The 24,897-nt window shown below is 47.0% G+C and overlaps 1 protein-coding gene across 1 annotated transcript; it reads right to left on the bottom strand.

Moving 5' to 3' along the window:
• On the bottom strand, positions 1–24,897 carry LOC128400492 (zinc finger protein 850-like). Its single transcript, XM_053362706.1, has 8 exons — positions 24,830–24,897; positions 22,926–23,388; positions 22,676–22,757; positions 22,319–22,401; positions 19,264–19,390; positions 15,878–17,531; positions 520–2,035; positions 1–299 (listed from the first exon to the last, which is right to left on the bottom strand). The coding sequence occupies exons 2-8, from the start codon at positions 23,295–23,297 to the stop codon at positions 252–254; spliced, it is 3,882 nt and encodes a 1,293-aa protein (XP_053218681.1). The 5' UTR covers positions 23,298–23,388; positions 24,830–24,897; the 3' UTR covers positions 1–251.

Here is a 24,897-nt window from a genome sequence, read left to right as displayed (position 1 = left end):
TGTAGTTGATCACACTTCCCTTCCTTTTATGTAACAATGTGATCTGTCCATATAAAACATTGACAGGACTCCCATGCAGGATATAAAGATCATGTGAGTAAACCCACTCTAGCTGTTTCTTGCCTTGTGGGTTAATTTTCTTGTCCATGGAATAGTGAGGAAAAGAGAAGACATCTTCCAAACCTATTCCTGCAGGGAATAAGATGCCGTCTGTTTGATAGCCAATGTGTTGTCATCCATCTGATTGGAAGTTAGCTTGGCCCTCCTAAGTTATTTCCACACTCCAAGCAGAGCCCGTAGTCTCGTAATCTGGGGAACCGGGTTTGCGTCTCCGCTCCTCCACCTGCAGCTGCTGGGTGACCTTGGGCCAGTCACACTTCTCTGAAGTCTCTCAGCCCCACTCACCTCACAGAGTGTTTGTTGTGGGGGAGGAAGGGAAAGGAGATTGTTAGCCGCTTTGAGACTCCTTAAAGGGAGTGAAAGGCGGGATATCAAATCCAAACTCTTCTTCTTCTATAGTTTCTTCCCTAAATGTACTCTTTGATGGGTGGTGAGAGCAGAACTCTGACTGAAGCTCTTTCCACATTCCAAGCACTGATAGGGTTTCTCCCCTGTATGAATTCTTTGGTGGGAAGTCAGAGCAGAACTCTGACTGAAGCTCTTTCCACATTCCAAGCACTTATATGGTTTCTCCCCTGTATGAATTCTTTGGTGGGAAGTGACATGGGCCCTCTGATTGAATCTCTTTCCACATTCCAAGCACTGATAGGGTTTCTCCCCCGTATGAAGTCTTTGATGGGTAGTGAGCTTGCCCCTCTCACTGAATCTCTTTCCACATTCCACACACTGATGTGGTTTCTCCCCTGTATGAGTTCTTTGATGGGAAGAGAGATGGGAACTGTCACTGAATCTCTTCCCGCATTGCAAGCACTGATATGGTTTCTCCCCTGTATGAATTCTTTGATGGCAGGAGAGACTTTTCTTACGAGTGAAGCTCTCTCCACATTCCACACATTGATATGGTTTCTCTTCTCCATGAATTATTCTATGGGAAGTGAGACTTTCCTTCCAGGTGAAGCTCTTCCCACAGTCTAAGCACTGATATGGTTTCTCCCCTGTATGAATTCTGTGGTGAGAAGTGAGGTAGGCCCCATTACTGAACCTCTTTCCACATTCCATGCACTGATACGGTTTCTCCCCTGTATGAGTTCTTTGATGGGAAGTGAATATGTCCTTCAAGGCAAAGCTCTTTCCACATTCCTCACACTGATATGGTTTCTCCCCCGTATGAATTCTTTGATGGGCTATGAGCTTGCCCCTCTGACTGAATCTCTTCCCACATTCCAAGCACAAATATTTCTTCTCCCCTGTATGAATTATTTGATGGGAAGTGAGACCTCCCTTCTGAGTGAAACTCTTTCCACATTCCAAGCACTGAAAAGGTTTCTCACCTGTGTGAATACTTTGATGGGAAATGAGAGCAGAACTCTTAAAGAAGCTCTGCCCACATTCCAAGCACCGATATGGTCTATGCCCTGTATGAATTCTTTGATGAGCCATGAGCTTGTCTCTTTGACTGAAGTTCTTCCCACATTCCACGCACGGATATGGTTTCTCGTCCGAATGAATTGCCTGGTGGGATGAGAGATGGCCCTTCTTGCGGAAGCTCTTTCCACATTCTAAGCACTGATATGGTTTCTCCCCTGTATGAATTCTTTGATGTGAGATGAGTGTGGAATTCTGACTGAAGCTCTTTCCACATTCTAAGCACTGATAAGGTTTCTCCCCTGTATGAATTTTTTTATGAGAACTGAGACTGGAGCTCTGGCTGAAGCGCTTTCCACATTCCAAGCACTGATAAGGTTTCTCCCCTGTATGAATTTTTTGATGAGAACTGAGACTGGAGCTCTGGCTGAAGCGCTTTCCACATTCCAAGCACCGATATGGTTTCTCCCCTGTATGAATTCTTTGATGGTAAGTGAGAAGGGACCTGTGACTGAAGCTCTTCCCGCATTCCAGGCACTGATAGGGTTTCATCCCAAAGGGATTTCTTTGATGGGAAGTGGAATGGGAGGTCTGATTTAAGTTCTCTCCACATTCCAAATATTGATATGGCTTCTCCACTGTGCAGATTTTGTCAAGGTTTCCCTTGTTCTTCATTTCCAATTTAACACCATCTGCAGGAAATAGAGAAATGGATCATGTCCCTTTAATTTCAGGAAGAAATGGGGACTACGTAGTGCTACTGCTTTTTATGTAGCTTCTAATAGATATATCTGCTGCAGCATTAGATTTGGCTCTGACTGAAGAATCAACACAATACAAACACAACACGTCGGCTAATAGTAGAAAATATATAATAGAATAATGATATCATTCAAATTATAGGAGTAAGCCAATCAAAGTTCATATATGCAATATAACAGAGTGGTAGCGAGGACTGTCAAGCCATGTGTTCAAAACAGATGTCTAAGGACAGTCTCACAATAGTCTTTCAAAAGTATCAACAGAAGACGTCTCAAAAGTTTCAAAAGTAAAGTCAATAGTGCTCTGCTGATCCTTAGCATGAATCGTACTTACATATTCTGTTGAAAAATATTGGCTGATGAAGACTATTACAAAAAAGTAGTCAAAACAAAAAAATTTCTTTCTTCCAGTAGCACCATAAAGACCAACTAAGTTACCGTATTTTTCCCTCTATTACACGCAGATTTTTTCTCCTAAAAAGTAAGGGAAAATGTCTGTGCGTGTTATTGAGCGAATGTGTGGTCCCTGGAGCTGACAAGCGCAAGTGAAGGCATAAATCAGGCAAATATCAAATCGTCCGGAGAAGGGAGGAAAGGAGGGAGGAAGCTGCTGCTTTCCTGCATTCTGCCTCAGGGTCTTACTGCCCACCCGCTTCTGTTTCCTTACTGTGTTTGCTCAAACGGAACAAAGAGCAGAGAAAACCCCTCCCCTCCAGGCAATTCCTTTCCGTGCGTCTGGGACTCGAAGGCAACATGCAGGTTGGGGGGGGGGAGAGAGAGAGAGAGCTGGCTGGCTTGTGGGGGGGGGGGACTTTTGCCTTCCTTTCCTCCTTCCGGTAAAACCCCTCTCCTGCATTCTTAGCCAGCTGCTTCTCTGCACACCCCTCTCCTTGTCGCTTCTATGTTTTTCCTTCCCTCCCTACTTAAAACGTGGTTCCAATCACGGATCCACATGGATCCTCAGGATCTTTGCATTGAGTCACCCCAAATTCACCATCAGATCACATAGCAATGATCTGATGCAAAAACAGGGCTGCAATGGTGCAAAAACATGGTTACAAAGCACAGATCCACATGGATCCTCAGGATCTTTGCATTGGGTCACCCCAAATTCACCATCAGATCACATAGCATGTCCATGGCTACAGCCTGCACCAAAAAAATCACGCACCCACTGTTGCCTGGGGCTGCAATGGTACAAAAACGTGGTTACAAAGCATGGATCCACATGGATCCTCAGGATCTTTGCATTGGGTCACCCCAAATTCACCATCAGATCACATAGCATGTCCATGGCTACAGCCTGCACCAAAAAAATCACGCACCCACTGTTGCCTGGGGCTGCAATGGTGCAAAAACGTGGTTACAAAGCAAAGATCCACATGGATCCTCAGGATCTTTGCATTGGGTCACCCCAAATTCACCATCAGATCACATAGCATGTCCATGGCTACAGCCTGCACCAAAAAAATCACGCACCCACTGTTGCCTGGGGCTGCAATGGTGCAAAAACGTGGTTACAAAGCACAGATCCACATGGATCCTCAGGATCTTTGCATTGGGCTACCCCAAACTCACCGTCAAATCACATGTCTGTGGCCGCAGCATGAAGCACAAAAATGATACATCCACTGTTTCATTCAGAATTTTTTTTTCTTGTTTTCCTCCTCTAAAAACTATGTGCGTGTTGTGGTCAGGTGCGTGTTATCGAGCGAAAAATACGGTAGTTCTTGGTATGAGCTTTCGTGTGCATGCACACTTCTTCAGATACACTGAAACAGAAGTTGCCAGATCCTTCTATATAGTGAGAAGGTGGGGGGGGGGTATTACTCAGAAGGGTGGTGGGAATGGGTGATTGGCAGATAGCTGTGATGAGCCTGTTGACGACTCTTAACGACTGCAATAGGTCTTACAGGAAAAAGCAAGGGGTGAGAAGGTGAAAAATGGCTTTGTCATGTATAATGAGATAAGAATCCAATGTCTTTGTTCAGACCAGGTCTCTCCATGGTTTTAAGTTTGGTAATGAGTTGCAATTCAGCAGCTTCTCTTTCCAGTCTATTTCTGAACTAACTTAGTTGGTCTTTAAGGTGCTACTGGAAGGAAAAAAAATTTTTGTTTTGACTATGGCAGACCAACACGGCTACCTATCTGTAACAAAAAAGTAGTATCATTCCGGAGACACTGTCCTTTTGAGACGTCTTCCGTTGAAACTTTTGAAAAACTATTGAGAAACTTCACTTAGCAGGAGGGAGCCAGGAGGTGTCAAGGCTCTGCTATGCTGAAGCAGAGCCCCAGCACCGCACAGAGAGCTCAGGGGCAGGCGGAGAGCCTATGCCTGTGCCTTCGGCACAGGAAAGGAGAGGGTTAAAGCGCAAGGATCAGAGACGTCACATGAAACTTCCCTGCCCCTTCTGTTGGAGGAGAAGCGGGTGAAGACCACTCCCCAAATCTGAACCGGACGATTCGGATGCATAAGTTGTACTGTGCTGCTTGTACATATGTAAAATAAAGAACTGCAAATATCTCTCTGAGTGAGCAGAGGGTGCTTACTGCAAAGAGCATACACAAACCTCCACAGTGTTTGTATTGCAATAAATCTCAAGCTAATTACGACTTGCGTGCTGTGTTATCAAGACAGGCAGAGTCTAAAAATAACAACAACCACCTCTTTCTGGTATTTTAACTGTTTGGTGTGGCTCTTTCTGGTATTTTAGCCCATTTTATACACGTGTGCTATGTTATTTTGTATGCTATTCGCTTTAGATTGTACAGCAGTTATTGTTTTGTAGTGAGTGTGGGAGATGGATGTTATTTTGCTTGCTTCATTGGATCATCCATCAGTTAAATAAAGCTTGCTTCTGACACCCAATAGTCTCTCTGCTCTCCATTCACTGAGACCCAAAGAACCACCCCGGCCAAAAGAGTACCCGTTATTGAACAATGTTCATTAATACTTCTGATAGAGGAAGAACTGAAGGGAGTTACATGGGAAATCTTAATACAGCATTCACTGCCTTTGGGGATTTGCAATCACAGACATCTTTATGGGAACCTAAGATTCGAAAAGCCTGGCTTTTTTCTGGGGTGGATGTTATTTGACTCAGTCATGAAAACTGCTCCATCTCCAAGGTCAGTCGTCTCTTTGGTCAGAAGCAAAAACAAAAACCCTGACAGAGGCTTCTTCAACTTCCTGCAACACCCCGAAGCATACATTCAGAAATGTGTGAATAGTTCACATCAGCCTGATCCTTGTTTTAAAAGAAATAGCTAGAGGAAAAATGTTCACAGACAAAACAGTCCATTCAAGATCAGCTGTGGGTTAGAATCCCAGATGCTGTAGGTGGCATTGCTGAGCTAATCAAAACCTGGGAGGTTCGTCACATAGATATATATACGTATGGAATTTCAAAACAGATATTGTGATCCAACAGGGAGCCTTACCAAGAGAGTCTATGATCCCACGGTTCTCCTCCATGACTTCCTTATGCAGAGCTCTCTGGTCAGGATCCAGCAACGCCCACTCCTCCTCCGTGAAACGAACAGCTACATCTTCAAAGCACACTGGACCCTAAAAGGAAAAGGAACAGTTCCTCCTCTTAGACGATACGATACGATATATTTATTGTCATTGTCCCTTGCGGAACAATGAAATTGAAAACTACAGAAAACTACATTAAAACTACAGAAAACTACAGAAAACTACAGAAAAGCTACATAAAACTGCTACAAAACTACATAAAACATTCAAAACCCCCTAAAAACTCTAAAAGCCCATTTTAAAAAACACTATACTACAGAGACCCCTTATGCTGCGTTTAGAACCAGAATTGCGTTAGCATAGAAACTGTTTTGCAGGCGGCTAGTCCTGGCCTTATAACCCTGTACCTTCTTCCAGAAGCTGAAAGAGATCATTTCCGGGGTGCGTACTATCATGTGCTATCTCTGCCGCTTTCTTATGGCACCTGGCAGCATACATTTGATCTAAGGTGGGAAGAGGGCACCCAGTAATTCTCTCTGCAGTCCCTGGATAGCATTGTTTTTTCCCTGGCCGTGCAGCTCCCAAACCACACGCACAGACCATAAGTTAGTACGCTCTCCACAGTGCAATGGTAGAATGCCATCAACAGGTCCTTTGAGAGATTGTTTTTCCGGAGGATTCTCAGAAAATACAACCTCTGCTGTGCTCTCTTCATCAGTCTTTGCTGTTCTCTCCCCAGGTTAGGTCCTCTCTCAACTCCATTCCCAGAAATCGAAACACTGAGACCTGTTCCACGCACTTCCCCTCAATAATAAGTGGCTGAATATTCAATTTACATTCACAATGATCTCTTTTGTTTTCTTTAAGTTAAGCAGTAAGTTGTTTTTCCTGCACCACTCCCCCAACTGCTCAACTTCCTTCCTATAGGCCGTCTCCCCCTCTCCAGCCGTAATTAAACCAACCACCGTTGTATCATCTGAGAACTTAATGATCTTATTACTGGGGTATTTGGGGGAACAGTCAGTTGTATAGAGCGTGTATAAAAGCGGGCTCAACACGCACCCCTGCGGCGTCCCCGTATTCGTGATGAGATCCGCAGAGACGTGGGAACCCAACCTGACCCTTTGGGAACGGTTTGATAGAAAGTCTAATATCCACCTGCACAAACATGGTCTAATAATTTGGGCACCAATCTATGCGGAAGAATAGTATTAAATGCAGAACTAAAGTCTACAAATAACAGTCTCGCGTAGTTCCCTTGCTTCTCCAAATGAGTCAGGACAGCATGTAAAGCCATGCAGCATGAATATTATCCACTACACATTGCTCTTTTGCTTCCTGCCTGTTAATTGCTGTGTTGCTTTCATGGGATAGTCTTGCCACATATTTTAAGCACAGATGCTCCTTTAGCGTCTTAATTGAATTTTTTATTGTGTCTTTTATTGTATGCATTGTTCTGTGTAGGGAGGGAACCCTCCCAGTGCCCTATGGACTGGGGGCACAAGGAGGAGAGTGGGGAAAGCCCTGGGCTACAGATGGGACTGGTTAGATGAATCCTGGCTACAATTTTTTATGGTTTGCTCATTCCTTAGAAGCCTATTTCAGCATTTCACAATAAACAGACAAATAAAAAAGCAACTACTCATAGATACTAGCGACATTCAGAGGGCTAGCTAAGGTGGGGTGTCTGTTCCTTATTGTCAGCACAGAAACCTTATTGAATAGCACCGTCAGTCTTTGTTAAAGGCAGTTTTGACAGAGACCAAGAGGAGAGATTCATTCTGACTCCAGAGGACCCCTGGCTGCCCCACCCCTCAGCCTCTTTCTTCACAAGGCTGCTTCCCATTACCTGATCTGGTTCCACAGCCACTGCTTCCTCTCCACTACCATTAAAAGACAGGTGAGGAGGTCCTGCCGGCATCCTTCTGTCACCTGCAAGAGACAAGGGCAAGTGGGGAGCCAGGAGGGCACAATGCTTCTCTCAGAGGTGAAGCAGTGCCTCTCTCACTGCAGGTGGGCCTTAGAAGAAGTCTCCCCTGCCGAGTGCATTTTTACCCATTTCATATTTTGTTGTGCAAAAATACATCTCATCTCCTTTGGGCTCTTGGCCACAACTGTCTTCCCCAAAAAGGTGAAACAACCCCATGGATTAATTTCCAAGTCCAGAGAATGTGACCCAAACGAGAATAAATGCCTTCCTCCTTACCCAGCGGCCTCTCTCTGGTGTCCAATGAAGTCCTCTCTGCCTCAGAGGAATCGGGACCTGTTTCTGTCAACAGATCCTTTCCCTAAAAGAGAATCAAGGATTCAAAACATAGAATGAGAACTATTAGGGGCAAAATCTTTAGGGATGTCCAATATAGCGCCTTGGATACTTTCAAAGAAGGATGAGATTTAGGGATCTTCTCCCTCCTGTCTGGAGCCCCTTGGGAGTATCAGAGGAAAGTCTCTCTCACCTGCTTCCTCTCCTCCGCCTGACTCAGGAGGAAACCTTCGGCCAGGGCCACCGCCTGGGAACTGGTCTCTGCTCCGCATTCCCTCACCCAGCTCTCCATCTCCGCTGGAAGGACAGCCAGGAACTGCTCCAAGATCACCAGGTCCAGCATCTCCGCTTTCGTGTGCCTTTCTGGCTTCAGCCACTGACAGTCAAGGTGGAGGAACCGGCAGCAAACCTCACGGGGTCCTTTGGCCTCCTGGGAGCAGAACTGCCCAAACCTCTGGCTCTGCACATCTGAGCGAAGGGTGTCCTCCTCTCCCAGGATCCTCTGCACAGAGTTTGCCCAGAATCCCCCACTGCTCTCATTGCCAGCTGAGTCTTGCTCATCCATCTGTGCTCTTAGGAAGCTTCCACGAGATCAGAAGGAATCCCTTGGTCCTCTGCCAAGAGCTGTCTGTCCTAATGAGAGATGGTGGCAAATCCTGCAAAGCAAATACATTGTTCCATTATTAGATTGGAACACAATCAGAAGGAGAAAGATGTTCCCTGGGCAAGTGTGGATGAGTCTTGCTAGGAAGCAGGACTGGACTTCACCACAGGCCAGACTCTGAGCTTTGTATTAAGAGGTATAGAAATTAAAGAATCCATCACTCCTCCCTTCAGAGGTCAAGGAGACAAAGAATTTCACAACTTTTAAAAGACATCTGAAGGCAGCCTGGGGAGATTTTTAAAGCTTGATGTTTTTATATATGCTGTAGGCTGCCCAGAGTGGCTGGGGAGGCCCAGCCAGATGGGCATGGCACTGATGATGATGATGATGATGATGATGATAATAATACCCATCACTTTCCCCCCTGACCAGTTTTCCCCCCTCCGGAAAGTGGCCAGTTTTCCCCCCTCCGGAAAGTGGCAAGCAGTGTGTGGGTCCAAATGAAAAAATACATTTGCAGCCTTCCTGTGACGCCTCCTGGGCTTTGCAGAGAGATGATGGAGGACCCTCTGCTCCCTGACTTGGGGGTCCCCTGCTGCATGAGCTGAGAAGACCCACCCCTGCACCCCCTGACTCCCCACATCCCAGGAGGCGCCACCTAGGCAGCGCCTGCAGAAGAGAGAGACAAAGCCCCCCTCCCCTTGCAGAAGGGCACGTGAGAGGGAGGGCTTTTGCTCAGGAGCACATCTCAGCCGCCTTGATTTTGTCTCTCTCTCCTCCTCTAGAAACCCTTTCCTTTCCCCCCTTTTTCCAGGCCAGGCATAATTCTGCCAGACGAAATTCTGTCCAGGTGCCTCTCCCTCGGCTCTCCTCTGGCTCTGCAGAGAGGAAGAGGGAGGACCCTCTGCTCCCTGACTTGGGGGTCCCCCATTCATGAGATGAGCACCCCCCCATCCATCTTCCCCTGCAATGCACCTTCTGCAAGAAGAAAGAGGAGACTCACCAGATCCCAAGGGAGAGCCCCAGAGCCCCCACTCCAAAGCCACGCCCCTTGGCAGGAAAGGAGGCGCAGGGCGGGGCAGGAACTCCCTCCCCCGCGCACCTTTCTTCCGGTCCTCTCTAGGAATCCGCCCCCAAGTTCATTTTAACCCTTGGTAAGCCGAGCTCAGGAGAAATCTGTCTTCGTATCCTTCATTACTCCCCTGATCCTTGTTTCTAACCCAAGCCCAACCCCCCCCCGAAAGAAGTTGCGAGAAGAGAAGGAAAAGACAACACCCCCCCCAGGTCCCATGTGCACTGCAAGATCGGAGCAGTTAAAGAGCCCTGGGTCACGTCCAATGAATCACAGCATCGTAGCCCTGGAAGGGGCCCCCCGGGGTCATCTAGTCCAACCCCCGCGAGGCAGCAGGAATCTCAGGACTTCATTGACAGCCAGCTTCACTTGGCAGTTGGGGGGGCTTCTCCCGCCCCCTTCCCTTTCTTTCGCTTCCTACCTTTCTTTCCCCTGTGGGGCAGGTCGGCTGCACAGGAACAAAGGACTAGACTGGCCAGGAGAAGGGGGGGTCTCTCTTGTGGGGCGAGCCCCTGCAGTGCGCGCCTGCGCTGTGGGGGAGCGCCGGATCCCGCTTCGCGCATGCGCCCGGGGGCCTCAGCTGCAGGGCCGCCGATTTGAGCAGAATATGGGGGGCAGGCGCACTATTGGGATGGCAGTGCTCGCCCCTCAGCTGTTGTATTGGGGGCGCCCCCCGGAGTTGCCCCTATGACACGGGGGGGCAGGACCCCAGAGCTGCCGTATTTCCCCAAGGTCCAGTGTCACTTTCCTCCATTCCGCCTCCCGAATGAAACGCCCCTCAGGCCTTTCTCCCCTCAGTTTGGTCCCAGCCAAGGAATCCCAGATCAAGGCAATGGCCGAAGGGGGAGGAGGGGGAATCCCATCCAGAAGGGGGAAATGGTGGGGCTTCCCTTAGAGATTATTGTCAAGCAAGCCAGGTTACCTTGCAAGGAAATTAAGAGAGAAGCGTGGAAGGGGGGAGGGAGGTCAAAATGGGTGTTTGGTGTGTGGTTCTTGTTAAACGGAAAAGAAATAAAATGTCTTTTTTAAAAAGAAAAACCTCCGTTGTTTGTGCTTCCTCTCACTTGGGAGTCCTGGGTGCCTTCTCCGCTCATCAATTTCCTCCTCACAAAATAGAGACATTTCTGGGGTATTCTCCTTGGGGGTTTGATTTTGGATCAGGACACAACCCTCAATGAATGATGGAGCAGATCCCACCACTAAGCAATTCATTTGTAGGGGACTCATCCCACTAACCAGCGAACATTATGCCAGTTAAAGGAATCTCTACCATTTGCCCCAGGCTGTCTTGTGGGAGGGAAACTTCCATTCAGGGAGTCTCGGGCAAGAGAAAAGTTTTGTTTCCAAAAAGAAGAGCTTTGTGAAAGAAAGTTGGGTCGGGAGATGCCTTCTTTCAGGCAGAAGTTAGCTTATTAAACTAAATATGGGAATGTCACAGGCTTAAACGCAGCAGGAGATGCACACCTTTCCTTAAACTTCAGTTGCTAAAATGAGCTGCTACGCTTCAGGTAAACAGATGTTCCTGTTTCTGGACGAGGTGGGAAAATGCTCAAATCGGTTTCTGTTACTTTTCTCTTGCTCCTTTCCTTAGTTATGGCAGGTGTAGCAGTTCAATCCTTTTGACCCAGACCAGGTTCCTTTCCCTCAGCCTCCCTCTCTCTCAGCAATGCCCCTCCTGAGGCGTTTTATTTTGGGCGCCAGACCCAGGGGATCCCTCGGCCCCCTTCTTTCCCTCAGACCCCCGGAGCCTGTCTCCCCCCCCCCGACTCAGCCCCTCTTCCTCTCTCCTCCTTCTCCTCAGGCCAGAGCCACTTCTCCCTCAGACACAGCCTCTCCTCCTCCTCACCCCTTTCTCCCATCTCAGCTCCAGCCTCAAAACTCCCTCAGAAAAGGCGCCTCTCATCTTCCCGCCAAAAGGGCTGGCTCCGCCCCCTTCCTCCGGCTGGCCAATCAGAGAGAGGCTCCAGCCCCCTGGTGGTGTTTCTGAGGGACTGCAGCTCCAGACTCTGCCCAGGCTCAGCTGTCCATCACAGCAGGGCTTTCTGTTCAGTCTCCTCTGGACATCAAAGTGGTGGCATGTCTTCCCTATAGCCTCTTGTCTGAATTACACCTGGAAGAAACGGGCTGGTGCCTCCGGTAATGGCAGAATTCCTCTGGGGACTGGGGAGGGAGGGCCTTTTGCTCTGGAGGACCTGCCCCTCCCCCACCTTTATTTCCTGTCCCCTCTAGGAATCCAGCTCAGTTCCTTTTAACCCTTGGCAAGCCAAGGGCACCATGTAACCCTTCTTTCCCTCTCCAAAGCAGAAGCCCAGCAGGAGCCTCAAGCGTCAACCCCCCCCCCCAGGTTTATTTGGGGACCTTCTTGGCCAATGTGCTGAGCTGCCTTTTCATTCCAAGGTTCATTTCTTCACTGGGCAAGGACCAGTAGTCTAGCAGCAAACTCTTACCACAGCTGGGAGTCCAGGAAGACCAGCTCCATGCCTTGCAAGATCCCCCCCCTCCCGAGTGATTGACTGATGGGCCCACGGACTCCAGCTGGAAAGGCTGAGGCTGCTCAACAAACTATAGGTTTTAACAGGTTTTCCGGGGGTTGGGGCTGTTGTGGTGGCCCAATGCAAAAATCCTGAGGATCCATGGGCTTTTACCTCCCCCCTCCCAGGCAGCCTCCTTTATCTCTCTCCCGATCCCACCAATCAGCTGTTTCCTTTCAACACTCCCTTCCCTCGTTTGCCTTAATGTCTTTTCCTTAGCTGGAGCAGTTTTTTGCTCCTCCTTTTCTTCTAATTTCTCTCCTTATAGCTTTAGTCTTCCTGTTTCCCCCCTTTGCAAGTTTGCTGTCTTTACCTCCCCCCTCCCAGGCAGCCTCCTTTATCTCTAGCGTCGCTTATCACTCTCCCTGATCGAAAACGATCAGCTGCTTTGTTTCAACACTTCCCTCTTTCAAAAAAAAAAAGATCTGCTTTTTGCCCCTGGGCAATTCGGCTCCAGGGACCACGCATTCACTCCATAAGACGCACATACATTTCCCCTTACTTTTTAGGAAGAAAAAAGTGTGCCTTATGGAGCAAAAAATACGGTATAAACCATGTTAATGGAGAAATCCAAGGGCTCCCTTGGACAAAAAACAAGGACACCAGCCAGGAATACAAGAGCAAAACAGCAGCCAGTAGGCTTGGTCTTTATTGAAGACTGTTGCCACAGGACTCCCACCTGCCACCAGGTGGAACAAGATGGAAGCCCCAAACAAAAGAGCCCCCAAATTTTTGTTAGCTGCTAATCCCCATGTTACACCCCCCAAACTACATCACTAATACATCATGGTTACATCGTGAAAGGGGAGGTCTGGTGGCAGGAATCTGAGCATCCTGGACCCTGCCCCATGGTTCCCCTTGCCCTCCACCAAACACCCATCAAGTGAAACAAGAGATCTTTACATTTCCCTGTTTCCCAGCCAAGTTAATCACTTGGTCATGAAGCCCACTGGGTGACCTTGGGGGCCAGGCGTAGCTTCACAGCCTAACCTACCTCACAGGGTTATTGTCAGGATTAAATCAGAAGGGCAAGACCCATGTGACTCCACCGGGAGCTTCCTGGAGAGAAAGGTGGCATATTGATGCCATCAAGGAATTTCAGCAAGGACAAATGTCAGGTTCTGCATACAGGCAGGAATAATCAGCAGCAAATATATAAGATGGGTAAATATTAAAAGCACAATAAAACACTGACCATTAGAAACCTTTTGGTACAGGGCTGCCTTCAGGGGTCCCAACACTCATCCCTTTCTAGACATGACCCAGGAGGAACAGAACCACTGCATAACAGTGCCCCCAGCTCCCAACCCCGCTAGACGGTCCAGAATGATACCATGGTCAATGGTTACAAAAGCCACTGAGAGATCCAGCAGAACCAGAAAAGAGTTTTCACCTTTGTCCCTAGCCCGCCGGAGATCATTGAGCAACCAGAGCGGTTTCAGTTCCATGATGGGGCCTTAATGACGACTGGAAGGGATCCAGATGGTCTGCTTCCTCCAGATGTGCCTGGAGCTGTTTAGCGACCACCCGCTCAATCACCCTGCGCGTGTGTGTGTGTGTGTATATATATATATATATATATATATATGTGTGTGTGTGTGTGTGAGGTGGGGAACACCTGCCTTGCCTGTAGTACATGTAAAAAGGATCTAGGGCTCTTAGTAGATCACAAGCTTATTTCAACAGTGTTGCACTAACAAAGGTGCCACTGGAATTATTAAAAAAGATTTTTTCATCTTCCATCTTGTTATTGATTATGGCACCAACAAAGCTCTTCTAGACTGCATCAACATAGAATCATGGAATGATGGAATCAGAGAGTTGGAAGGAAACCTGGGGGTCTTCTAGTCTTCTTTTCCCTTGCAATGCAGGAAAGTTATGTTGTGTGCAGGAAGGGAAAGGAGGTTTAACCCTATTCTCAAAAATGCAGCCTATGCACTTTGCTTTGGGTGGTGTATTTTGGATTTCCTTCATCCCTTTTGCTAGCTGCCAAAGTTCTGGATCTGCTCCATCCTTTTCAAGCTGGAATGGGTGCAGAAGAGGGCGACCAAGGGTTTGGGAACCAAGCCTTATGAGGAAGAGTTGAGGGAGCTGGGGATGTTTATCATGGAGAGAGGAGATATGATAGCCATCTTCCATTATCTAAAGGGCTGCCCCATGGGATGGGGACAGGCTGATGGGGCGGTAATTATGTGGCAAAGATCTGTCTCCTTTCTTGAAAAATGGAACAATTATGTTCAACTTCTAGCTGGGAGGAATTTGGGCTGTGTTATGTATCTGTGTAAATAGCCTGGCCAAAATAGGTAGCCACTAACCATTCCAAGTGAGTCTTGATGAGTTCTGGAGGCATCATGTCTTCCTGGGGCTTTGTTTGGTTTTAAGCCTTCAGTGAGATGTTTTATGTCATTTGGGGACACCTCTCACCATTTAAGTAAATTTGACGGGTTGGTGTTCATACCGGCCTTATTTGGGAGCCTTGAATGATCGCTAAAAAGCTTGCTGTAGTCTTCAGCCCTTTCCAGGCTGGGATTATGGTATCATGTGTTAATTTCACATATTTCATTCCACAGGACACCAATTCCCAAAATTTGTCCTCCCTCCAGTCAGCTGCTTCTTGAGCCAAGTCTTGCCACAGCTGTCTTCCCAAGCCTATCTTTTGCTTTTTTAAAATGTTCTTATATGCTATCCTGTCTTTATTGAGTGTCCCAAAAGTTAAGAGTATTTTGAAAGAACCCCGGTGCTCTAATAGATCCAGCCAGCCTTTTCCTTGCATTTCTGCACTCTTGTGTCAAACCAGTATCACTGTTCTACAAGATCATTTTTAGGTTCTTTGGTGTTGATCAAGAAGGGTTTGATTTCTGCTGTTATTTGCTGGTAAATCTCCACCGGGTTGGACGAGTTTCTTTCAAGGAATTTGCATAGACACACCCGATATTCAGAGACCAGGGTCTTTAGGATGTTAGGATGTTGTCACTTAGTCTCAATGACCATTTCAGCTTTTTTGCACCCATAAGCTCTCTGGAAGTATCTGTTGGCTCGGGGGGGGGGGGAGATTCTAAAAGGGGGTAGATTGTAACTAATAATGGGAAATGGTTGCTTTCTGCTCTCTGGAGCACCTCAAAAGAATTCACTGAGTGGAAAAGAGATGGTGACACTATGATGTAGTTGATCACACTCCCCTTCCTTTTATGTAACAATCTGATCTGTCCATATAAAACATTGACAGGACTCCCATGCAGGATATAAAGATCATGTGAGTAAACCCACTCTAGCTGTTTCTTGCCTTGTGGGTTAATTTTCTTGTCCATGGAATAGTGAGGAAAAGAGAAGACATCTTCCAAACCTATTCCTGCAGGGAATAAGATGCCGTCTGTTTGATAGCCAATGTGTTGTCATCCATCTGATTGGAAGTTAGCTTGGCCCTCCTAAGTTATTTCCACACTCCAAGCAGAGCCCGTAGTCTCGTAATCTGGGGAACCGGGTTCGCGTCTCCGCTCCTCCACCTGCAGCTGCTGGGTGACCTTGGGCCAGTCACACTTCTCTGAAGTCTCTCAGCCCTACTCACCTCACAGAGTGTTTGTTGTGGGGGAGGAAGGAAAAGGAGATTGTTAGCCGCTTTGAGACTCCCTAAAGGGAGTGAAAGGCGGGATATCAAATCCAAACTCTTCTTCTTCTATAGTTTCTTCCCTAAATGTACTCTTTGATGGGTGGTGAGAGCAGAACTCTGACTGAAGCTCTTTCCACATTCCAAGCACTGATAGGGTTTCTCCCCTGTATGAATTCTTTGGTGGGAAGTCAGAGCAGAACTCTGACTGAAGCTCTTTCCACATTCCAAGCACTTATATGGTTTCTCCCCTGTATGAATTCTTTGGTGGGAAGTGACATGGGCCCTCTGATTGAATCTCTTTCCACATTCCAAGCACTGATAGGGTTTCTCCCCCGTATGAAGTCTTTGATGGGTAGTGAGCATGGCCCTCTCACTGAATCTCTTTCCACATTCCACACACTGATGTGGTTTCTCCCCTGTATGAGTTCTTTGATGGGAAGAGAGATGGGAACTGTCACTGAATCTCTTCCCGCATTGCAAGCACTGATATGGTTTCTCCCCTGTATGAATTCTTTGATGGTAGGAGAGACTTTTCTTACGAGTGAAGCTCTCTCCACATTCCACACATTGATATGGTTTCTCTTCTCCATGAATTATTCTATGGGAAGTGAGACTTTCCTTCCAGGTGAAGCTCTTCCCACAGTCTAAGCACTGATATGGTTTCTCCCCTGTATGAATTCTGTGGTGAGAAGTGAGGTAGGCCCCATTACTGAACCTCTTTCCACATTCCATGCACTGATACGGTTTCTCCCCTGTATGAGTTCTTTGATGGGAAGTGAATATGTCCTTCAAGGCAAAGCTCTTTCCACATTCCTCACACTGATATGGTTTCTCCCCCGTATGAATTCTTTGATGGGCTATGAGCTTGCCCCTCTGACTGAATCTCTTCCCACATTCCAAGCACAAATATTTCTTCTCCCCTGTATGAATTATTTGATGGGAAGTGAGACCTCCCTTCTGAGTGAAACTCTTTCCACATTCCAAGCACTGAAAAGGTTTCTCACCTGTGTGAATACTTTGATGGGAAATGAGAGCAGAACTCTTAAAGAAGCTCTGCCCACATTCCAAGCACCGATATGGTCTATGCCCTGTATGAATTCTTTGATGAGCCATGAGCTTGTCTCTTTGACTGAAGTTCTTCCCACATTCCACGCACGGATATGGTTTCTCGTCCGAATGAATTGCCTGGTGGGATGAGAGATGGCCCTTCTTGCGGAAGCTCTTTCCACATTCTAAGCACTGATATGGTTTCTCCCCTGTATGAATTCTTTGATGTGAGATGAGTGTGGAATTCTGACTGAAGCTCTTTCCACATTCTAAGCACTGATAAGGTTTCTCCCCTGTATGAATTTTTTTATGAGAACTGAGACTGGAGCTCTGGCTGAAGCGCTTTCCACATTCCAAGCACTGATAAGGTTTCTCCCCTGTATGAATTTTTTGATGAGAACTGAGACTGGAGCTCTGGCTGAAGCGCTTTCCACATTCCAAGCACCGATATGGTTTCTCCCCTGTATGAATTCTTTGATGGTAAGTGAGAAGGGACCTGTGACTGAAGCTCTTCCCGCATTCCAGGCACTGATAGGGTTTCATCCCAAAGGGATTTCTTTGATGGGAAGTGGAATGGGAGGTCTGATTTAAGTTCTCTCCACATTCCAAATATTGATATGGCTTCTCCACTGTGCAGATTTTGTCAAGGTTTCCCTTGTTCTTCATTTCCAATTTAACACCATCTGCAGGAAATAGAGAAATGGATCATGTCCCTTTAATTTCAGGAAGAAATGGGGACTACGTAGTGCTACTGCTTTTTATGTAGCTTCTAATAGATATATCTGCTGCAGCATTAGATTTGGCTCTGACTGAAGAATCAACACAATACAAACACAACACGTCGGCTAATAGTAGAAAATATATAATAGAATAATGATATCATTCAAATTATAGGAGTAAGCCAGTGAAAGTTCATATATACAATATAACAGAGTGGTAGCGAGGACTGTCAAGCCATGTGTTCAAAACAGATGTCTAAGGACAGTCTCACAATAGTCTTTCAAAAGTATCAACAGAAGACGTTTCAAAAGTTTCAAAAGTAAAGTCTCTCAATAGTGCTCTGCTGATCCTTAGCATGAATCGTACTTACATATTCTGTTGAAAAATATTGGCTGATGAAGACTATTACAAAAAAGTAGTATCATTCCGGAGACACTGTCCTTTTGAGACGTCTTCCGTTGAAACTTTTGAAAAACTATTGAGAAACTTCACTTAGCAGGAGGGAGCCAGGAGGTGTCAAGGCTCTGCTATGCTGAAGCAGAGCCCCAGCACCGCACAGAGAGCTCAGGGGCAGGCGGAGAGCCTATGCCTGTGCCTTCGGCACAGGAAAGGAGAGGGTTAAAGCGCAAGGATCAGAGACGTCACATGAAACTTCCCTGCCCCTTCTGTTGGAGGAGAAGCGGGTGAAGACCACTCCCCAAATCTGAACCGGACGATTCGGATGCATAAGTTGTACTGTGCTGCTTGTACATATGTAAAATAAAGAACTGCAAATATCTCTCTGAGTGAGCAGAGGGTGCTTACTGCAAAGAGCATACACAAACCTCCACAGTGTTTGTATTGCAATAAATCTCAAGCTAATTACGACTTGCGTGCTGTGTTATCAAGACAGGCAGAGTCTAAAAATAACAACAACCACCTCTTTCTGGTATTTTAACTGTTTGGTGTGGCTCTTTCTGGTATTTTAGCCCATTTTATACACGTGTGCTATGTTATTTTGTATGCTATTCGCTTTAGATTGTACAGCAGTTATTGTTTTGTAGTGAGTGTGGGAGATGGATGTTATTTTGCTTGCTTCATTGGATCATCCATCAGTTAAATAAAGCTTGCTTCTGACACCCAATAGTCTCTCTGCTCTCCATTCACTGAGACCCAAAGAACCACCCCGGCCAAAAGAGTACCCGTTATTGAACAATGTTCATTAATACTTCTGATAGAGGAAGAACTGAAGGGAGTTACATGGGAAATCTTAATACAGCATTCACTGCCTTTGGGGATTTGCAATCACAGACATCTTTATGGGAACCTAAGATTCGAAAAGCCTGGCTTTTTTCTGGGGTGGATGTTATTTGACTCAGTCATGAAAACTGCTCCATCTCCAAGGTCAGTCGTCTCTTTGGTCAGAAGCAAAAACAAAAACCCTGACAGAGGCTTCTTCAACTTCCTGCAACACCCTGAAGCATACATTCAGAAATGTGTGAATAGTTCACATCAGCCTGATCCTTGTTTTAAAAGAAATAGCTAGAGGAAAAATGTTCACAGACAAAACAGTCCATTCAAGATCAGCTGTGGGTTAGAATCCCAGATGCTGTAGGTGGCATTGCTGAGCTAATCAAAACCTGGGAGGTTCGTCACATAGATATATATACGTATGGAATTTCAAAACAGATATTGTGATCCAACAGGGAGCCTTACCAAGAGAGTCTATGATCCCACGGTTCTCCTCCATGACTTCCTTATGCAGAGCTCTCTGGTCAGGATCCAGCAACGCCCACTCCTCCTCCGTGAAACGAACAGCTACATCTTCAAAGCACACTGGACCCTAAAAGGAAAAGGAACAGTTCCTCCTCTTAGACGATACGATACGATATATTTATTGTCATTGTCCCTTGCGGAACAATGAAATTGAAAACTACAGAAAACTACATTAAAACTACAGAAAACTACAGAAAACTACAGAAAAGCTACATAAAACTGCTACAAAACTACATAAAACATTCAAAACCCCCTAAAAACTCTAAAACCCCATTTAAAAAAACACTATACTACAGAGACCCCTTATGCTGCATTTAGAACCAGAATTGCGTTAGCGTAGAAACTGTTTTTCAGGCGGCTACTCCTGGCCTTTATAACCCTGTACCTTCTTCCAGAAGGCAGAAGCTGAAAGAGATCATTTCCGGGGTGCGTACTATCATGTGCTATCTCTGCCGCTTTCTTATGGCACCTGGCAGCATACATTTGATCTAAGGTGGGAAGAGGGCACCCAGTAATTCTCTCTGCAGTCCCTGGATAGCATTGTTTTTTCCCTGGCCGTGCAGCTCCCAAACCACACGCACAGACCATAAGTTAGTACGCTCTCCACAGTGCAATGGTAGAATGCCATCAACAGGTCCTTTGAGAAATTGTTTTTCCGGAGGATTCTCAGAAAATACAACCTCTGCTGTGCTCTCTTCGTCAGTCTTTGCTGTTCTCTCCCCAGGTTAGGTCGTCTCTCAACTCCATTCCCAGAAATCGAAACACTGAGACCTGTTCCACGCACTTCCCCTCAATAATAAGTGGCTGAATATTCAATTTACATTCACAACGATCTCTTTTGTTTTCTTTAAGTTAAGCAGTAAGTTGTTTTTCCTGTACCACTCCCCCAACTGCTCAACTTCCTTCCTATAGGCCGTCTCCCCCTCTCCAGCCGTAATTAAACCAACCACCGTTGTATCATCTTGAGAACTTAATGATCTTATTACTGGGGTATTTGGGGGCACAGTCAGCTGTATAGAGCGTGTATAAAAGCGGGCTCAACACGCACCCCTGCGGCGTCCCCGTATTCGTGATGAGATCCGCAGAGACGTGGGAACCCAACCTGACCCTTTGGGAATGGTTTGATAGAAAGTCTAATATCCACCTGCACAAACATGGTGGAAGTCCCAGGTCTAATAATTTGGGCACCAATCTATGCGGAAGAATAGTATTAAATGCAGAACTAAAGTCTACAAATAACAGTCTCGCGTAGTTCCCTTGCTTCTCCAAATGAGTCAGGACAGCATGTAAAGCCATGCAGCATGAATATTATCCACTACACATTGCTCTTTTGCTTCCTGCCTGTTAATTGCTGTGTTGCTTTCATGGTCAAAACAAAAAAATTTTTTTCCTTCCAGTAGCACCTTAAAGACCAACTAAGTTAGTTCTTGGTATGAGCTTTCGTGTGCATGCACACTTCTTCAGATACACTGAAACAGAAGTTGCCAGATCCTTCTATATAGTGAGAAGGTGGGGAGGGGTATTACTCAGAAGGGTGGTGGGAATGGGTGATTGGCAGATAGCTGTGATGAGCCTGTTGACGACTCTTAACGACTGCAATAGGTCTTACAGGAAAAAGCAAGGGGTGAGAAGGTGAAAAATGGCTTTGTCATGTATAATGAGATAAGAATCCAATGTCTTTGTTCAGACCAGGTCTCTCCATGGTTTTAAGTTTGGTAATGAGTTGCAATTCAGCAGCTTCTCTTTCCAGTCAATTTCTGAAATTCCTTTGTAGTAAAACAGCTACTTTGAGATCTTGTATAGAATGTCCTGGGAGATTGAAGTGTTCTCCTACTGGTTTCTCTGTCTTGTGATTCTTGATGTCCGATTTATGTCCGTTTATTCTTTGGCGTAAGGTTTGGCCTGTTTGTCCAATATAGAGAGCTGAAGGACACTGTTGGCATTTGATGGCATATACAATGTTAGACGATGAGCAATTAAATAGTCCCGAGATGGTATGTGTGATATTGTTGGGGCCAGTAATGGTGTTGTCCGGGTGTATGTGGCAGCAAAGTTGGCATCTGGGTTTATTGCAGGCTCTGGTGCCAGTGTCCGTGTTACGTCTGGTTGTAGTATTATTGTGGGTTAGGAGTTGTTTAAGATTGGGTGGCTGTCTGTAGGCAATGAAAGGTCTTCCTCCCAGAGCTTGAGAAAGAGAACTATCATTGTCCAGGAGAGGTGGTAGATCTCTGATGATGCGTTGTACTGTTTTAACTTGGGAGCTGTATGTGATGACTAGAGGTGTTCTGTTATTTTCTTTTTTGGGTCTGTTTTGCAGCAAGTTCTCTCTGGGTATCTGTCTGGCTCTGTTGATCTGTTGTCTAACTTCATCTGCTGGGTATTTTAGTTCTAAAAAGGTTTGGTGTAGATCTCTTAGGTGAGAGTCTCTGTCTGGAGAATTTTTTTTTTAATTAAATTTTTTTGTTTTGACTATGGCAGACCAACACGGCTACATTTCTGTAACTTGCTTTCATGGGATAGTCTTGCCACATATTTTAAGCACAGATGCTCCTTTAGCGTCTTAACTAAATTTTTTATTGTGTCTTTTATTGTATGCATTGTTCTGTGTAGGGAGGGAACCCTCCCAATGCCCTATGGACTGGGGGCACAAGGAGGAGAGTGGGGAAAGCCCTGGGCTACAGATGGGACTGGTTAGATGAATCCTGGCTACAATTTTTTATGGTTTGCTCATTCCTTAGAAGCCTATTTCAGCATTTCACAATAAACAGACAAATAAAAAAGCAACTACTCATAGATACTAGCGACATTCAGAGGGCTAGCTAAGGTGGGGTGTCTGTTCCTTATTGTCAGCACAGAAACCTTATTGAATAGCACCGTCAGTCTTTGTTAAAGGCAGTTTTGACAGAGACCAAGAGGAGAGATTCATTCTGACTCCAGAGGACCCCTGGCTGCCCCACCCCTCAGCCTCTTTCTTCACAAGGCTGCTTCCCATTACCTGATCTGGTTCCACAGCCACTGCTTCCTCTCCACTACCATTAAAAGACAGGTGAGGAGGTCCTGCCGGCATCCTTCTGTCACCTGCAAGAGACAAGGGCAAGTGGGGAGCCAGGAGGGCACAATGCTTCTCTCAGAGGTGAAGCAGTGCCTCTCTCACTGCAGGTGGGCCTTAGAAGAAGTCTCCCCTGCCGAGTGCATTTTTACCCATTTCATATTTTGTTGTGCAAAAATACATCTCATCTCCTTTGGGCTCTTGGCCACAACTGTCTTCCCCAAAAAGGTGAAACAACCCCATGGATTAATTTCCAAGTCCAGAGAATGTGACCCAAACGAGAATAAATGCCTTCCTCCTTACCCAGCGGCCTCTCTCTGGTGTCCAATGAAGTCCTCTCTGCCTCAGAGGAATCGGGACCTGTTTCTGTCAACAGATCCTTTCCCTAAAAGAGAATCAAGGATTCAAAACATAGAATGAGAACTATTAGGGGCAAAATCTTTAGGGATGTCCAATATAGCGCCTTGGATACTTTCAAAGAAGGATGAGATTTAGGGATCTTCTCCCTCCTGTCTGGAGCCCCTTGGGAGTATCAGAGGAAAGTCTCTCTCACCTGCTTCCTCTCCTCCGCCTGACTCAGGAGGAAACCTTCGGCCAGGGCCACCGCCTGGGAACTGGTCTCTGCTCCGCATTCCCTCACCCAGCTCTCCATCTCCGCTGGAAGGACAGCCAGGAACTGCTCCAAGATCACCAGGTCCAGCATCTCCGCTTTCGTGTGCCTTTCTGGCTTCAGCCACTGACAGTCAAGGTGGAGGAACCGGCAGCAAACCTCACGGGGTCCTTTGGCCTCCTGGGAGCAGAACTGCCCAAACCTCTGGCTCTGCACATCTGAGCGAAGGGTGTCCTCCTCTCCCAGGATCCTCTGCACAGAGTTTGCCCAGAATCCCCCACTGCTCTCATTGCCAGCTGAGTCTTGCTCATCCATCTGTGCTCTTAGGAAGCTTCCACGAGATCAGAAGGAATCCCTTGGTCCTCTGCCAAGAGCTGTCTGTCCTAATGAGAGATGGTGGCAAATCCTGCAAAGCAAATACATTGTTCCATTATTAGATTGGAACACAATCAGAAGGAGAAAGATGTTCCCTGGGCAAGTGTGGATGAGTCTTGCTAGGAAGCAGGACTGGACTTCACCACAGGCCAGACTCTGAGCTTTGTATTAAGAGGTATAGAAATTAAAGAATCCATCACTCCTCCCTTCAGAGGTCAAGGAGACAAAGAATTTCACAACTTTTAAAAGACATCTGAAGGCAGCCTGGGGAGATTTTTAAAGCTTGATGTTTTTATATATGCTGTAGGCTGCCCAGAGTGGCTGGGGAGGCCCAGCCAGATGGGCATGGCACTGATGATGATGATGATGATGATGATGATAATAATACCCATCACTTTCCCCCCTGACCAGTTTTCCCCCCTCCGGAAAGTGGCCAGTTTTCCCCCCTCCGGAAAGTGGCAAGCAGTGTGTGGGTCCAAATGAAAAAATACATTTGCAGCCTTCCTGTGACGCCTCCTGGGCTTTGCAGAGAGATGATGGAGGACCCTCTGCTCCCTGACTTGGGGGTCCCCTGCTGCATGAGCTGAGAAGACCCACCCCTGCACCCCCTGACTCCCCACATCCCAGGAGGCGCCACCTAGGCAGCGCCTGCAGAAGAGAGAGACAAAGCCCCCCTCCCCTTGCAGAAGGGCACGTGAGAGGGAGGGCTTTTGCTCAGGAGCACATCTCAGCCGCCTTGATTTTGTCTCTCTCTCCTCCTCTAGAAACCCTTTCCTTTCCCCCCTTTTTCCAGGCCAGGCATAATTCTGCCAGACGAAATTCTGTCCAGGTGCCTCTCCCTCGGCTCTCCTCTGGCTCTGCAGAGAGGAAGAGGGAGGACCCTCTGCTCCCTGACTTGGGGGTCCCCCATTCATGAGATGAGCACCCCCCCATCCATCTTCCCCTGCAATGCACCTTCTGCAAGAAGAAAGAGGAGACTCACCAGATCCCAAGGGAGAGCCCCAGAGCCCCCACTCCAAAGCCACGCCCCTTGGCAGGAAAGGAGGCGCAGGGCGGGGCAGGAACTCCCTCCCCCGCGCACCTTTCTTCCGGTCCTCTCTAGGAATCCGCCCCCAAGTTCATTTTAACCCTTGGTAAGCCGAGCTCAGGAGAAATCTGTCTTCGTATCCTTCATTACTCCCCTGATCCTTGTTTCTAACCCAAGCCCAACCCCCCCCCGAAAGAAGTTGCGAGAAGAGAAGGAAAAGACAACACCCCCCCCAGGTCCCATGTGCACTGCAAGATCGGAGCAGTTAAAGAGCCCTGGGTCACGTCCAATGAATCACAGCATCGTAGCCCTGGAAGGGGCCCCCCGGGGTCATCTAGTCCAACCCCCGCGAGGCAGCAGGAATCTCAGGACTTCATTGACAGCCAGCTTCACTTGGCAGTTGGGGGGGCTTCTCCCGCCCCCTTCCCTTTCTTTCGCTTCCTACCTTTCTTTCCCCTGTGGGGCAGGTCGGCTGCACAGGAACAAAGGACTAGACTGGCCAGGAGAAGGGGG

Source organism: Podarcis raffonei, chromosome 13 (genome assembly GCF_027172205.1).
Source record: "Podarcis raffonei isolate rPodRaf1 chromosome 13, rPodRaf1.pri, whole genome shotgun sequence".
Classification (NCBI taxonomy): domain Eukaryota; kingdom Metazoa; phylum Chordata; class Lepidosauria; order Squamata; family Lacertidae; genus Podarcis; species Podarcis raffonei.
The sequence above is the reverse complement of the archived record's forward strand: the minus strand, read 5'-3'. Positions and strand labels throughout refer to the sequence as shown.